Below are 17,540 nucleotides of genomic sequence, written 5' to 3'. Positions count from 1 at the left end.
CGAAAAAGAACGCTACCGAGGGAGACGGCAATAAGGACGGCAAAAAGGATTTGGACAGTCAGCTTCAGTGAAGCAGAGGACCCAAGAGGAGGGAGAGAGTCAGGTGGAAGACGTGAAGACAAGCAGGAAGAAGACAGATGAGACGGGAATGAAAGGTGAGAGGCGGAGGTGCTGATGGAGGAAGAGCAAGAAGGAGGCAGGTAGGGGAGTGTGGGATGTTTCCCTGCACCTCCTCTGTCTATGAATAGACGTTACGTGCCAAAAAGTGTGCTGCCAGATACATCATGGCTGCTCAATAATGGAACAGCTCCGGGAGCCACTTAGAACAGCGTGTGTGTGTGTATGTGTTCCATTTAGAGGGAACAGCCCAGTGTTTTCTGTTAGAATAACATTTTATGTCCCTTTCCCCTTTCGCATGCTTCACAGCGGTGCACCTCTCTGTGAAGTTTGCACATTACGTCACCGGGACACCGCGGGCCACCCAGACCACAATCACCAGCAGGAAAACCTCAACCAACCAAGAGAAAAAAAAGTACCAAGAATTTGTCCAAATAATGGGAAGGCACCCGAAGCCACTGCATGACCGCAAAGCCTCATTGTTGACTTTATTAGAGAGAAGTGCATTCGCAGAAATAACTTCCTCAGTAAAACAGATCATTAAGGAACTTTTCCTCAGTCCAGGCAACAGGAAAAAGCATTTCCTGCCCGGAGAGGAAGTAATGAAAGCCTGAGTGCGCAGCTTTGATCGTGACGACGCCGAGGAGCCGGGGGAGATTAGTGAGTCATCATCATCATCATTATTATCAATAAGTACATGGTGACGACACTTTTACTGCACAGAACCCCAAAGAGAAAAACCTCATATTAGGGTTTTCCTGTCGAAAAAAAGGCTCAACATGACTCATGAGGATCTTTTCAATTCCCTGCAGCTTTTGTGCCTTGCTACATTATATGGGCAAAATTATCGGGACACCTCCACATGAGTATAGGAAATTGCTCCCCTCTTGCTGCCTGCCCTCTTCTGGGATGACCTTGGACAAGATTTTGGAGTGAGGTGTGTCCCAATACTTTTGTCCATACAGTAAAGCATATGTGTATTATCACTGTGAAAAAAAACAAGTCTCCTCTTGTCGGTGAGTGCATGGTCTACAAAAGCAAATAGCCGCTGGGGTAATATGCGCCCGGTCAACAAACATGCTGGGGCTGTAGGCAACCTCCTGACATAGTTTTAGTAGCATCATTAGTTCCACAAGTGCGCTACTTAGCTGTTGATGTGAAACGCATGCATGTTACACTTGCCATAATGTTGTTTACTACAGATTTATCAGGGTGCTCATGCTGGCTGAGAAGTTTGCTCCTTCGCGCTATTGCAGCATTGGTTCTGTTGTTGCTGTGTTGTGTAATATACTTGTTAAAATGCCCATTTGGTCGAAGTGCTATGTTTTCCTTTCCACTTTCTCATGCACTCCAAATCATTATTAAGTATAAAAATGTTGTTATATGCAGTGCATGGGTTTTCTCTTTACGTAAATACCAGATTCCTATTGAAGGCTATGTACTGTACTGTTGAGTTTAGGTTAATAAACGCCCCGGCTTTTACAGCAGAAACGTCAAAAGCTTAGATACACCAACTCATTCAACAGCATGAGAAATAGCCTCCAAACATTTGACTGGCACGGTATAACTCCCATTTGTTCTCTAAGGCGGCGTGCAACATTATCTCCACTTTAGCCCACAAACATATTAATTTACACACAAGCACGCAAGTCAAGACGGTGAATCACACTATCACTGATCCTCCCAGTTATTTGCTTGGAAGTTCCCTTGTTAAGAAGTCCGGAAACATCCGCCGATAGGAATCTTGGGTCCCTTGGTGAGCTTTATTTTTTTTCTGATGGAGACACACACTCACTTACTAACCCTCTGGGTGAGAGAGAGAATGTGTGCGCTCATGCCAAAGCAAAGAGTCTTCTGATTCCATGTGTGGAAACACATGTTTATCATATTAAAATGCGCTCAAAGGTAGCAACCCTTGCAGGCCCAATTAGCTCATAGCATCAATACCACCGCCTACTGTCTTTCCAAGATGAGTTACTGGGATCTGTTTTTGGGTTGTTTTTTTTTTTACACCAATATGGCAAAACTTTGACATAAATACATAGCAAGTGTCCTATAGCATGTTGAAAAATGATGCTGAACAGTTAAAGCAAGGAGGAAGACAATGACTGCTATGAACTCACCTGGGATGAAGTACTGCTCTTTAGCTGTGATGGAGAAAAGACAGAGGGACGAATGTCAGTGAGAGCTTGGTGGAAGGCATAGCTGTGGCCCGCTGCTATGCTTCCACACAGTCATATATAAAGTTTATATATGACACCATGTATATGACACACATGAACACAGATTAGAAAGTGCTTGTACTACTTGACATAAAGAAAAAGTATAACAAAAAAGACAAAATGGTCCGCCCAGAAGTCCTCTAATAAAAGGTATAGTGTCATAACAAAAGAGCGGCAATGATGATGGGACGTTGGCAGATGAATAGACATATACACAAAGTTGAGCCCTTACAATTACGCAATGAGGACACGAGGACATTGATGACCCTTTTTAGCACCACTTTTGTCTTGGCAAATATTTAAAAGACATGATATGGACAAGTATTAACACCTACAGAAAGTGAAAATCAGAAAAATATGGACTTGGTCCTCCCTTTGCAGCAAAAACAGCTTCTCTTGTTCTGTGAAGGAAGACTTTTTCCACCGAGAGAAAAAAATGAAGGCTACAGGGGCCACTTACATTCATTTCACTTGATGAAACACATGTAATGGAACTTGTTAATGGAAAAACTGCACTTTTTTGGGAATTTTGCCCATCATCCACAATCCTTATGTTGAAACATGAACACAGGTCTTTCTCTTTTCTGTGCATTCAGAATATTGAAAAACTGCTAGCAGGAGGCAGCTAATGATGCAATGTAATGGGATTCACCTATTCAGCCTATAAAGCCTTCTATTAAAACGCCTTTAAAAACCATCCAACAATGTTTTATCATTTTATATACATGCTGTGACCATGTGGTAACAGGTACATTCATGATAAAATGTAATACTTACAGTATTTTGCCGTATTTTTGGTCATTTTAAGCATTACCAGAACTTCCTTTCTGGGCACACTGATTTCACATAGCCCATAGCAACGAACGCTACTTCCGTCCACAACGTTTCATTGACAAAATAAAACTATTACAAAACACAATGTGGGATGCCGACTGATGGCGTGGCTGTACCTTTCAGCGCAAGACTTGTGCTCCTCGTTGAGTTGGTAAATTCAATGTAGCCCTCGGGGTAAAAAAAAAATGCTGAGCGCTAACGAGTCTTGCTAGCGATGTTGTCGGGTCTAAGTTGAGAGCTAGTATCCACTGCTCCAGTCTGTCCGGATGTTTAGTCGGTAGCGTGTGGAATCTCAAAGTTGACCAACTTTTCAACTTATTGCTATAACCTTCGACTGTGCACGTGTGAGGCAGGATTTATCATCTAGCATTAACTTTTCAAAACACACAGGCGACGCAGCAGCTCCAGTAGCTTACGTTACCTCTCAGTAGTGGCGTAATGCGTTGTGAGCAAGGCGCTTTGTCACTACGCTAGAAAAGTAGATCTTTGGAGTTAGTGCCTACAATAACAGTGTTGCTGTAGGTTGGTTAAATGCAGGTCATGTTATGTAAATGAAACACTGTTAGCTTTTTTATTTGGTTTGTTTTAACAGGGGTTTTTTATAGGTGGAATAGGTGCTTCCCATTACCTGCCTCATGCTAGCTGTTTTTCGGTCCTTAGAACACGCAGAAAAGGGAAAGTGTGTCACACCTAAGGATTTGTGGATGATAAGGAAAATTTCTCAAAAAGTGCAGTTTTCCTTTAAGCATATCAAAACAAATAAACCAAGACAATGACCACATGACCATGGACAACTCAGATTTTTGGGTATGTCTTTTGTATTCAGTAATACAGAATACTTCTGGGAGGTCAGAGATCACTTTCTGGCTTGCAAGTTTTTCCACACCAAACTCACTGAACAAAAAAGCAAAAGGGACTTCCTCAAACTGTTCCCACAATGTTGGAAGCATAAAATTGTCCATAAATTAAGGGGTTACTAGATGGTCTACCCCAAACCCTGATTGATTCATTGATTAAGAATGGTATTTCAATACTTTAGTCCATACAGTAAACTGAATGAAATCACTCATCAGCAAATAATGAGAGTATAGCAGAACTAAAGAGAGGAGTTAGAAAATAAAGACAACCAAAGAGAGAGATAGAAGAGAGACATTTAGAGACCATCATCCTACCGGAGCAGCGGAATTTCTTGCTCTTGATCTGCCCAATGCGTTTGTTGGCCAGCCGGCGAGGGCTGGCACAACGGGCACCGCTGGTCTCGATGGGGTTGGAGCGCAGGTAGTCGGCCAGCCACTTCAAATTACAGTCACAGATAAATGGATTCTGGGCCAGGTGACTGGAGGGTAGAGACAAATAAATTGGTTGGAGGAAGGAAGGCTTTAAATGACACAGACTATAACCCAGGTTCCCCCAGTCAGACTCTCCAATCGCAGCACATGTTAATGTAAGCATTGCTATCTTTTATCACTGTGTTCTCTCTTTCCTCTTTGGCTGTCCCCTCTTAAACTATGCACTGTGCGGTGGCTTTACAAATAAACTACAATAACACTACACTCACCTCTCACGCTAACAAATCGGTCCTGACATAGGATCAACCAGTCCTGTCCTGCATGACTACGCTGCCGAACAGGACAGGAAAAAAAAACAAAAAAAGAGGAGGGTTGTTTTCGATTGAGTGTGAGACCTTGTATCCCTGTATGTTTTCACAATCCATCACAGGGAACAGGTGTCATGTAAAACAGCTTTGCATGTGGATGCTGTTTGCAATGAGGAGCATGTTTCAGCATGACTGTGCCTGTATTGAGAAGTTTGTGTTGTATTTCTTGTAAAGGAGGAAAATTCTTATCAGTGGAGGTGGGAGCTGTTTTTCTGATCTGTCTGCATGAGTCTTCTGAGGATGATCGATTTACCCTCTTCTCTAACACATCATTCCACCCCATGCTATCCGTCTGAGACAACAACTCCTACGTGGGCTCGTAGTTTTCGGCTGTTTATGTGCAATTATCAACATGTGCTTTACTCACAGCGTCTGTATGGCTCGCAGTGAAGTGAAGGTGCCCTTGGCCAGAGTTTGGATCTTGTTGTCGTACAGTGACAGCAGCGAGAGGTTCTGCAGGTCCTGGAAGGTGTTGGCACGAACGCAGTGGATCTTGTTGGCGTTCAGCAAACTGTGAGAAGATGATGGGAAAGAGGAAAGGAGAAGAGGGGGAGGGAAGTGGCTTGTCAGGCTTTCTTTATGCATACATTCATTATGCATTCCAACTAGAGAACTATGCACAGGTACAAAGTTTATTCAAAGGTGAGGACTTTTTCACTGAGTGGGAGTAAAACTGTTCTGTCTCACAGTGTGTGTCGACAATGTGTGTATGTGTGTGTTCTTACAGCAGTTGCAGGGCGTAGAGGCCATCAAAGACACCCTTGGGCAGGTCAGTGATCTTATTTCCATACAGCACGCTGGGAGATCACAACGCAGGCATGATTTAAACACGGAAAAATGACAAGCGAGCTGGAATTTATGCTGGCGCGCATGCACAAACACAGCCTATCTGGAACACTTACAGGGAGTTGAGGGAGCGCAGGCCTTGGAAGGCGTCGGGAGCTATCTCAGAGATCTGGTTGTTGCTCAGGTCTCTGTTGTGAAAAAAGAAAAGCGAGAGAGAGATGACTCTTCAGCCCCTTTCACACTGGCAGAAAAAGACGGCAATTTCCGGCCGTTTTTCTGTATAAATGGCACCAGCACAGAATGGTGGGACAAAGTCAACACAGGCAAATTTCAAACACAGAAAGGTGGGACGATACCTGTCTCCCCTTTAACACTCCTTCAATATTTTTCGCCGCTTTCCTGGCTTGTTATTCTGTGTGAAAAGCACCAATACTGAAGGACGTCAAAGCGCAAATTTGCTGGGTTCAGCGATAACATCAGGGCGGTAACAGAGGTGGGAAGACACTCGTGGCCCCTTTCACACTACTTCTTAAAATTTTTCTGCCACTTTTTCAGGTTATTGCTCTGTGTGAATAGCACCGACATGTAATGAAAGTCAACTTCCGAATTTACTGGCCTCAGAGGTAGTATCAGAGCGGCAACAAAGGTGTGATTATGCCTGCAACCCCTTACACCCTACTTCCTAAAGCTTTTCCACCGCTTTTCTGAGGTTGCTGTTCTGTGTGAACAGCACCGACATGAATGGGAGGGTAACGTCAACCCACAAAGTGCCTGCCTTCAGATACAGCATCAGAGCAGGTACAGAGGTGGGATGCAGCTTGTAGCCCCTTTTTCTACACTTTCCTGGGTTGCTGTTCTGTGTGAAAAGCACCAACATGTAAGGGCGTCGATGTGTGAATTTGCTGGCTTTGGAGGTAGTATCAGACTGCCACATAGACAAAACAAGTGAAGTTTAACAACCGCTTCTCAGGCCCTGTTGTGTTGAAAGCAATTGCTGCTGTCAGAGAAGTACTTTAAACTTCACACCAGACACGAATTATCTAAGCTGCTGTGTGAAAGCACACACACATGTGGCATTACTCCACATTGGTGGGTCCTAAATGGCACAGGTGAGTTATTAAATGCCAGATTCTCATGTTACACCTTGGATGCGACGACTTTAGTTTGACCTTGCTGTCACCTATGTGTCCCCCTTGTGAGAATAAAGATGCAAATTGGGTGAAGTCAATTCCAGCTTTATGCCAGACTTGATGATAAGGGATTTGATAGAAATGCAAAGTAAGCATTGTGATTAAAAGTGGTATGCATGGCTGACATCCAAGGCAAAGCACAGTCAGGCTGTAGCTGTGGCCCATTCCCACAGGATAACCACTAATCCATGTGTTTTTGCGTCTGTGTGAGTAAATGCAACACGTAGGCAGTGCAAGCGAGCAGAGCAGAGAGCGAAAGAGCGACAGGTTAGCGCAGTCCACACTGCTGAAGGAAAATCACGGTTGGGTCAGGGGGGTCACGGTTAAATAAGTGGTCATTCGTCTTGTTTTGCAGGACTTGAGGTTTCTTGGAAATTTAAATGCAGCCAAGAAGCCAACATCTGCTCGTGAGTGTGTTGCTGCATCCCTATTGGTTCATGTCTAGGTTATTCAAATTGGGACAAGGTGAAAGATATATGTGTGTGTGGCTGGCACTTGCTGGGATAAGATGACACATTGAGGAGGCATAAATACACCAGCAGAGAAACACCTATATATATATATATATATATATATATAAGCCTATATATATAACTTATAAATCACCTATCCACACGTTATATACCATAACGAAACATTCAGAGGGAGACATAACAAAGACATCTGCAGATCATATCCCATGAAGGCTATACAATATATGATGTATAGCTGCTCGGTGTACTAAAGGAGCTATTGAAGGCGCACAGCCAGCTGAATCAACGCGAGCACGGAGGGTCAACGCAGACATACCGCAATGCATAGTTGATGCTAAATGCAGAATCAGCAGCAGCAGTGGGTCGTGTCTGTTTTGGAAGACCACACGGAAGACTGTAAACATCCTCAATGTTGTTACAGTTATGACGGGCGCCTTTATGCTGATGGAATACTGGAAGGGAAATCTGCTCGTCTGTTGTCTCCCTAAAAAACGTGTAAAGTGCCAGTAGGCACACGTTCTCAGAAAACTATATATTTATGGCTTAAGGGGACCTGCGTATGCCAAGTAAAACAGGTGTAAAACACAGTCACAAAGACAGCTGAGGGAGTTCAGTAAAGTACACGGTACACATCAGTCACTTCATTAGGTACACCTGCAGAATCTATGAGTCTGATACTGCCACAGTAGTTGAAGAACAAGCATCGATATCTTTTTAAAAGTTGTTTTTAATGCAGTTCTTGTGTTTAATTGTTTTGAAGTGTGCCCAATATAGATCTGGGTTCGAATCTCCGTTGGACAGTTTGCATGTTCTCCTCGTGCGTGCGTACGTGTGGGCTTCCTCCCACATTCCAAAAATAGATAGATACTTTATTCATCTCCAAGAGAAATTCACAGGTTAAGTGGCCATATGTGCTCTGCGATTGGCTGGAAAGCAGTCCAGGGTGTACCCTGCCTCCGGCACAAAGTAAGCTGGGATAGGCTCCAGCATACCCCCGCGACCCGAGAATTAAGCGGCATAGACGATGAATGAATAAATGCACCCGATATTGTGGAATTAATACTAGAGCTCATATCCTTACTTTATCATAGCACAATGTTAAAATTGGGATTCTTGGTGCAGCCCAGACTTTCCCAAAAGGTCCGAGCCCAAAATGTATCACAGTAAAATGCTGCAAGTACTTAAATCTCTATACCGCAGATATCAGACTACCTGTCTGTTTTTGAGGGGAAAGATACCATCTTATAAGATGGTATCTGAATACATACAATCAGGCCAAAACGGCATTTTAATGCAATTGTTGACAAGCAGACAATTTCAGGTCTATGTATGACATGTACTTTTATGAATTAAAATTTATTTTTGACAAAAAAAGGTTTTCCTTGCCTCTACTAGGCAGCTGTTCCAGTCTGCTAACCCCTCTGCATTAACATCAATCTAAAAAAAAAGAAATGCTTGGATGGTCCTTCCTAAAGCTGCGGATAAAAACTCCCTGACCTTCCGTTACAGCTATGGCGTTACGGCTGCGGCTGACTGACTGACTGACTGACTGGACAGCTCAACTACCGACTCGTTTGTTCTCACTCCTGCAAAGAGCCAAGCCTCACAGCCGCTCATTCCAGCACCACTCTGAGTCCCTTCATCATCCTCGACCAACCACAGTTTACGTTTTTGCCCACGCAGGCGCAACGCTCCCACATGGGGTGGATGACACTCACCAGGGGAATACCAGCGAACAGCATGGAAAGATCAGAGCTGTTATTACGATGGTGGATGGTGGAGAATATGTTCTTTGGGTGCAGACAAAATAAAAGCTTCATGTCCTTTTGGCAGTGGAAAGAGAAGACAGACGGCATACTTACATCCTGCGCAGCTTCTTGTAAGGAGAGAAGGCTCCAGGAGGAACAGCTTTAATCCCATTCTGCTCCAGACGTCTAGAGAGGACAAGCGATACAAGCAGTTAACCAAACAATAGACTTTGCCATGGCAACAGAGCGGCCTAATCCTCTGTTCACCTCCAACCTCTGGTGATTGGCCTGATTATATTGAGGGAGATCTATTCCCCAGCTGTAATAGGTCCAGGCACGTTGGAGTCATAACATCCTCAGAACCAATAAACATTCTGCATACTGTAGTGGCGTGGAAAAGGACTGTGGGGGGGTGGGGGGGGGGTTGGGGGGGGGCGCACAGTTTTGAGGTTGTGAGACGGTTTTTAAATTATTGTTCTTCTTGATGAAAGTGTTTCCAGCACTTATGCTATCATGTGAAAAATGCAAACAATAACGATCACGACATGAATTGAAGCAAAGTCGGTCAAGACAATGAAATCATACACTCGTTCTGAAAGTCTAATCAGTGTCAGATGGTCGCAGGGGAGCAGACAGCACCAGAGGCCATTAGTGTGGGTGTACATGTCCTGCGTGTTCCAAGCTGCTACTTAAGTTGGTCTCCTACCAATTCCCCGGTGTGGCTGGCAGAGGGCTGTTTATCTGCAGGTCAGTTGACAGCTTTTAAAAGTGTCCTTAACAAGGCTTTGCGGGAGCCAGCTGGGGTTCTGTCTGCTTGTCCTGCCACACCGCCCTTTCTTTTGACAGCGAATTGAGGTAGGGCTACCTCTAACCAGTGGCTACCTAGTAAAGATTGTTAAAAAGATATTTGTCACCACAAGGAAATAGGGATCATTTAAAAGCTGCAAATTATTGATGATAGTTGTAACCACAAGCTCTTAAAATGAGGGGCTTTCCTCTCCGAGCGAGAACATTTCCACACAATTTAATCATTCAATTACAGACATTTATGATTCATTACATGCCTCTGAGGCCCGCGTTGCTATGTTTATGGGGCAAAATGTTTTGTGAAACACAGACCACCAAAATTTCAATCTCATATAGTCTGTCCCCCCCTCAAAGCAGCACGTCCGCCCTCCACATATGGGGCGCTATAGCGGCACAATTGACATTCTTGGGATGGCAGTGATTCCAGACCACAGATTCCTGCGGTGGCTGTGCTCTCGCGGTCTGTTTTAGTCTGCCTGCCCCGATGTGTCTGTGAATTTGCTGCAATGTGACGGCGCTGTGGTTCCTTTGCCCTCAAATCGTGGCAGAGTGCTTCGCCAAGTGGCTTTAGTGCCTTTTCTTAGCAACCAGTTTGTGTCATTGAGTTTTTATGTACAGTATGACACAAAAGTGAGGACACACTATTTTTACGACAGTATATCTTTTCAAGGGACTGTACTAAAGAAATGCCAGTATATGTACAGCTTGCATAGCGGTACAGATTTACTATCCACTGAAACGAGTCAACAAACAGCAATTATTGTCTAAATAACTGGCAAGTGAGGAGCTAGATAATTGTGGCTTGCCTGTAGTATAGCATGGTGGTGTTAGCATGATGGGCTGGGGCTGCATGAGTGCTGTCAGCAAACATGAATCCCAAAATAATAGTCTTCCCTCGTTTATTGCGGTTAATTGGTTCCAGACCCAATTGTAATAAGTGAATTGCAACAAAGTGGTATTCAATATTAATAAATGGAATATTTTTGAAGTTAGAGCATAGAAAACCTGTTTGTGACATTCTAAATAGGTTTTTTAACGTTATTAGAGACTGTAGACATGAAATAACACCCCTACAGTCACCTTTACACTCCTATTATTCTTTGTTTACACCACATTGCTAATGCGCCAGCTACGGCATCACTGCAGAGACACAAGCTAACTAGTTAGCTTCCAATTGATTCATTCTAAACTTAAGAAAGGGTTTCAAATGGAGTGGGGAAGAAGGACAAAATAAGAAGTCAAAAGACAAGGGTGCGATGTTCCAACTGCGGTGTAGCGAGGGACGACTGTACAGTGAAATTCAGAAGGACAGCATGATCCCCTGCCTTTGAAAACTGAGCCGCATGGCAGTTTCCCTACATGGTAAAGCGCTCAAACACACTTCCCAGATGACAAGCGCCTTGCTGAGGAAACTGAAGGTGAAGATGAAGCCAGTCAAACACCTGTGAGGAATCATCAAGGACCCTTAGGAAGGTGGAGGAGCACAAGATGTCTAACAATCGACCAGCTCCACCAGTGATGTCACCATGGAGGACTGGAAGAGAATTCCAGTAACGACCTGTGCAGCTCTGGTGAATTCCATGCCCAAGAGGATTAAGGCAGTGTTAGATAACATTGGAGCTCACACCAAATAGTGACATTTTGGACACAATTTGGACATGTTCACTGCGAGGTGTACTCACTTGCGTTGCCAGCTATTTACATAATAGTGGCCGTGTGGTGAGTCATTTTCACTGTATAGTAAATCTATACTGCTATACAAGCTATAGACTGACTCGAAAATATATCCAAGATTAAGTTCTTTAGTAGTATTCCTCGAGAATATAAAATGGCATGGTTGCTGAAATGTGAGGGTTAACGCGCGTGATCTTTGAAGAAATTTAGACATCCAATTGTCGCTTCTTCCCGATCAATATGTGCAAGTGACTAAATCCCCTCCCCAATCAACAAAGGAGCTGCTCCGTCTGATCGAGAAAAAGAAACGATCCCCGAGTGCCTTCAATCAATGCTTCCCATCCAATTTATCAGACTGAACGTTTGTATGCGTGTCTGTCTGTGAGCCAGTGTCAGCACAATCAATGATCTTGATCCTTTTCATTAAAGTCCAAGCATGGCTTTAATTAAGGGGATACAGCTTCTTTTTTTTTTTTTTTTTAAGCGCGTGCATGAGTCTGAAAGTCAGTGGGAAAGGAAAAGGAAAGTCATGGCTGCCTGTGGTGCATAATAATCTGTTGTGTAGTGTTGGGGCTACCTGGACCTGGCCCCACAAGAGAGCAGTACACAAACCAGCTCACATCCCACCGCCATAAACACCAGCATTCATTAGGGGAGAGCAGGGCAGGGAGGTTGCATAGGTTCTGTATTTTCTTTTTGAACATATAATGAGTTAGTGTGCCTCATTAACAGGGCATCGGGCTAGCCTCGATGCCCTGCTGTAATTGAAACTGATTTTATGATGAACTTGAAGCACAGATCAAGCCTCAGCCCCCAATAAAACTAACCCCTTCTTCTTCTTTTTTCCTGCTCCAATTGGAAAGACAGGAAAGAAGAGAGGAGAAGAATGAGTGAAGCTTTTGGGAAGGTAAGCCTCCGCTGGGAAGGATGGGAGGAATGTGCATGATATAAGACAGTTTTTCACCATGGTCTTGTAAAAGATGAATCAGATTTTATTGGCGGGGACGTGGTTTAGTACCAATTAGATGTGAAGGGCAGGGAGACCTTTTAAAGTCTTTATCTTCTATGTGGATGTTCATAAAGCCTGTGCATGGGAAAGCCAGCATTCTCTGTTCTCCATTAGTGCTGCCTGCTAGTCATTGTGCTCAAAGATGGCATGCAGATGACAACTCCTTCTGCAACAGCATTAAGAAAATGAAGAAAACTACCAGGCAAAGTGAAGACTTTGTGGGTGGTCATGCAAGATTGAACTGCGCGTCCAAATTAGGAAATTCAGCACACAAGCAGACTAGAAATGGGTCAGGGTTGTTGGGGGAACATGGTCCGCCATGCTTGCTGGGTATTTATAAACAGACCCCATAGGGAGGAGGAGACCTAGAAACTTGCTGTGTCGCCCTCGCAGATGCAAAGCGACTTCCCCTCTCTTCATAAATCACTGCCTTTCATGAGGATTTTAGACAGGGGCTTTAACTCATGATAAAGAAAGCAAAATCACTTAAAAAGTGAAATCCCAGGAATTACACAGGCCTGATAGAATACAGGCTGTAAATAGTTCATGTCCAAACTGATGTTGGAGGAGCGATAAAGTAGCCAAGTGTTTGCGTGCGCTTCGCAGCCATCTGAGCTGATAACAGCACACAGTCTCCACCTTCGCAGTGAGACTACAACTGTAAATGGATGCATATCTTGCATGGTGAGAAACAGCAGGCTAAAAACAACATGCGTACATAATAGATGCATGTTTGAATCATTTCGATCATGCAGGAGCAGAAGCAGAGATGCATATGGGAGCAAGCACGTACACTTCTTTAATGTGCACAACACATGCCCTGCAGCGTATGCTTCGCTGCACAACAGAGATGTGCTGGCTTTTTGGACTCTGGAATCCATCACTTTTCCTCCACTGCTGACTGGGTTAGTATAAACAACAGGGCTTTTCAGTGTTGTACATGATTCATTCAATAATCTTTATTCATGTCATATTCTTGTTTTTCTCACTGGACTTGTTTGCACCACAGTTGAGACTGTGGCGCAGACTGCCACTGTCATGCGCAACCAGCCGAAACAGGAGTCAGTGACTGTGACCATGACCTTTCAAAAATGGCCCTATGGTGATTTTGGTTTGGTTTAGTTTGGGCACAACAAAAAACAACAAATAGTTAGTGCTGGAAATGTCGTCACTGGGCTTAAATAAACCACTTTTTTAGTAAAGTTTGGGTGTGTGAAGCTTTTGGTTCTGAGTGCTACGTGTCATACTGTCACCTAACGGTTCCTTGTCATGTACAGTGGTGTGCAAAAGTGTTTGCACCCTTCCTGATTTCTTTTTTTTTTTTGCATGTGTGTCACACTTGTTTCAGATCATCAAACAAATTTAAATATCAGTCAATGACAACACAACTGAATGCAAAATGCAGTTTTTAAATGAATTTTTTTTTATTAAGGGAGAAAAAAAATCCATGGCCCTGTGTGAAAAAGTGATTGCCAACTAAACGTAATAACTGGTTGGGTCACCCTTAGCAGCAACAACTGCAATCAAGTGTTTGTGATAACTTGCAATGAGTCTCTTACAGCACTGTGGAGGAATTTTGGCCCACTTATCTTTGCAGAATGGTTGTAATTCAGCTACATTGGAGGGTTTTCCAGCATGAACCATCTTTTTAAGGTCATGCCACAGCATCTCACTAGGATTCAGGTCAGGACTTGCACTAGGCCACTCCAAAGTCTTCATTTTGTTTTCTTCAGCCATTCAGAGGTGGACTTGCTGGTGTGTTTTGGATCATTGTCCTGCTGCAGAACCCAAGTTGGTTTCAGCTTGAGGTCACCAACAGATGGTCGGACATTCTCCTTCAGGATTTTTTGGTAGACAGCAGAATTCATGATTCTATTTATCATAGCAAGTCTCCCAGTTCCTGAAGCAGCAAAATAGCCCCAGAACATCACACTACCACCACCATATTTGACTGTTGGTATGATGTCCTTTTTCTGAAATGTTGCGTTACTTTTACGCCAGATGTCATGGGACACACACCTTCCAAAAGGTTCAACTTTTGTCTGGACAGAGTATTTTCCCAAAGGTCTTGGGGATCATTGAGATGTCTTCTGGCAAAATTGAGATGAGCGTTCATGTTCTTTTTGTTCAGCAGTGGTCTTGGTATTGGCCATGCAGGCCGTTTTTGCCTAGTGTCTTTCTTATGGTGGAGTCATGAACACTGACCTTAACTGAGGCAAGTGAGGGCTACAGTTCTTTGGATGTTGTTGTGGGGTCTTTTGTGACCTCTTGAATGAGTCGTCGCTGCACTCTTGTGGTAATTTTGGTTGGCCGGCCACTCCTGGGAAGGTTTACCACTGTTCCATGCTTTCGCCATTTGTGGATAATGACTCTCACTGTGGTTTGCTGATGTCCCAAAGCTTTAGAAATGGCTTTAGAACCTTTTCCAGACTCATAAATCTCAATTAATCTCAGTTAAGTTGTGTTTTCTTTCACACAGGGGTTTGGATTTTTTTTCTCCCTTAATAATAAAAAAGTTCAATTTAAAAACTGCATTTTGTGTAGCATTTAGGGGTGTCACGTTACATTCAGCTTACGAGACAAGACAATATTTTAACATTACTTTTAAGAAAACTACAATGATAAAATACAAGACTGGACAAAGAGACTTTTTTGATTTACAACACAATGCAGGTACACTTTGAAATGTTTTCTAACGTTGCATGTATGACGATGCTTTTAACTGTTGAACGTCTTTCCACAAATTGAAACAAAAACTAATATAAAATAATGGCAGCAGTTGTAGCTGCTACCGCAAATCATTCATGTTGATGTGTAGTTATGTAAAGTATGTTGTATGTGTAGTGATCGTGTTTGAGCTGACAATTCTTAAGTAACTTTTAAATGTAGAATTACTACGCCTACTGCTTGGATATTAACACCATGGCAGCTGTTAAACTCCAGCAAAGACAACACAGCCACACGTCACGAGCGAGTGACGCTGGCAACGCCGTGTGCAGGTAGGATTGCAAGGTTTATATTATGTGTAAAGCACTTAATGTGCAGTTCCAATCCTGCCTCGCGCACTGCCACTTCCATATTACGTGTACAGTTGTCCCTCGCTTATCGTGATTAATTGGTTCCAGACCAGACTGCGAATTTCCGTGAAGTAGGATTCAATAGTAATAAATAAAAAATTATCCATTTATTAATAAATACATTAATTAAGTGTGGGTTTTCTCTGCTTCCTCCCACATTCCAAAAAATATGCCTGTTAGGTTCATTGGAGAATCCAAATTTTCCACAGGTGTGAATGGTTGTTTGTCTATGTGTGCCCTGTGATTGGCTAGCGACCAGTCCAGGGTTTACCCTGCCTCTCACCCAGTCAGCTGGGGTAGGCTCCTCTAATGTAAAACCTTTACTGACTGGACAGGCAACATTTTAACGTTCTTAACTGACAAACAAGTGTAAGACACATTAACAGTAATGCGTAAAAACAATAAAAAAGTGTGTTTCGATGTGATAGCTGTGGAAAAATGTGCAAAAAATGTGCCTTAAAAGCAAGTTGCCTTTCAACTCACTTTCTGTTCTGTTCTTCTTCTTTTATTATTATTATTATTATTATTATTATTATTATCCTTGCCTTAGCCATATTGCACTGAGCAGCCTGGACAGAGACGCATGAACCACTTTCTCATTTTCCTTCCAGTATATAAAATAAGCCACCACAGCAAGTCTAGCCATGCTGCCATTGTAAAAGACAAAGCACAAAGCAGGAAATCTGTGATGAATGTTCTTGTTATGAATCTATTATTAGAGCAATTGTTGCTGTGTGATATTTCCACATCTAAATGTTTAGTTTAGCATTGCTTACATTTCGGCCATGCTGTCTGGCAGGTTGGCTGGAATGTCAGTCAGACCTTTCCCTCTGCAGTCCACAATGTTATTGCTGCAGGTACACATGGCAGGACAGGAGCCTCCACCTGTGTTGCACGGCTGTGGGCTGGAAGAATCCTGGTGACCTGGAAAAAAAACAAAGGTAAAACATGAATGAAGAACCAGGAAGAAGGAAAGGATTATGCAGAGTAGCGATTTCCATGCTGTCATTGTGTGCTTTATGAACACATCTTCCAGGGATTCTTTGACTTTGAGAAAAGAATTAACTTGACTTTATGCTAACGTTGTGCATCCTTGAGAATCAATGAACAAGAAACTGGGTTACTGTCAAAGGGACGACACCACAAAGACATGAATAATACAAATGTAGAGACGATTGAAGGCCTCCAATAACATGCATTGATCTCTCCTCAAATGTTCCCCTTGAGTCTGCACTCCCTTGCTGGATGGAGTAGGTGCACAATCAGCTTTTACACCCCCATCACCAACGATTCTCTTTTATTTAACACTTCAACTTTTCAATTTGCATACAGCGCACATCAAGCCATCACGCTGTCTCCTGATACCTGTTCAAATAGCTGCGCCACTGCCAGGAAGTGTCGAAGAGCCGACATCCATGTGTGTGCGTGCATGTGTGAGTGAGTGAGTACAGATGTGTGGATGTAAGCCTAACCCAGATAAAAATGAATAAAACAGACTTTTAAATGGGCTCATTTACACAGCATTACTAATCTGGGTTTCAAACCATGAATATTTAACCATCTACCCATCCATCGTTCAAGCTAGCGGGGACTAGAAGGGTAGTCAAAGTCACTAGATAGATACATAAATATTACATATAGTGGTATAAAAGTGGTTGACATGACTCTGCAGCATCGCATGGACATCGGGGGCAGTACCTCTGGATCGGCAGACCGGGGTGGTACCCATTTTTAAGAAGGGGGACCGGAGGGTGTGTTCCAACTATTTTGGAATCACACTCCTCAGCCTCTCTGGTAAGATCTATTCAGGATCCGCCGGATAGTTGAATCTCAGATTTAGGTTTTCGTCCTGGTTGTGGAACTGTGGGCCAGCTCTACACTGTCAGCAGGGTCCTTGAGGGTGCATGGGAGTTCGCCCAACCAGTCTACATGTGTTTTGTGGACTT

The 17,540-nt window shown here is 43.3% G+C and overlaps 1 protein-coding gene across 4 annotated transcripts in view; it reads right to left on the bottom strand.

Annotated features, from left to right (window-relative positions):
• slit1a (slit homolog 1a (Drosophila)) overlaps positions 1-17,540 on the bottom strand; it is a 125,302-nt gene that overhangs the window by 28,434 nt on the left and 79,328 nt on the right. For 2 of the 4 annotated variants that reach the window (XM_054798433.1, XM_054798435.1), the window contains exons 9-15: positions 16,371-16,518; positions 9,142-9,213; positions 5,733-5,804; positions 5,556-5,627; positions 5,198-5,341; positions 4,346-4,509; positions 2,241-2,264 (exon numbers count right to left, since the gene is read on the bottom strand). In XM_054798433.1, the coding sequence (XP_054654408.1) occupies positions 2,241-2,264; positions 4,346-4,509; positions 5,198-5,341; positions 5,556-5,627; positions 5,733-5,804; positions 9,142-9,213; positions 16,371-16,518 (696 nt within the window). The remainder of the gene's footprint in view (positions 1-2,240; positions 2,265-4,345; positions 4,510-5,197; positions 5,342-5,555; positions 5,628-5,732; positions 5,805-9,141; positions 9,214-16,370; positions 16,519-17,540) is intronic. The other 2 variants (XM_054798434.1, XM_054798436.1) reach the window with 1 other exon arrangement.

The sequence above is a fragment of the Dunckerocampus dactyliophorus genome, chromosome 14 (genome assembly GCF_027744805.1).
Source record: "Dunckerocampus dactyliophorus isolate RoL2022-P2 chromosome 14, RoL_Ddac_1.1, whole genome shotgun sequence".
Taxonomy (NCBI): domain Eukaryota; kingdom Metazoa; phylum Chordata; class Actinopteri; order Syngnathiformes; family Syngnathidae; genus Dunckerocampus; species Dunckerocampus dactyliophorus.
The sequence above is the reverse complement of the archived record's forward strand: the minus strand, read 5'-3'. Positions and strand labels throughout refer to the sequence as shown.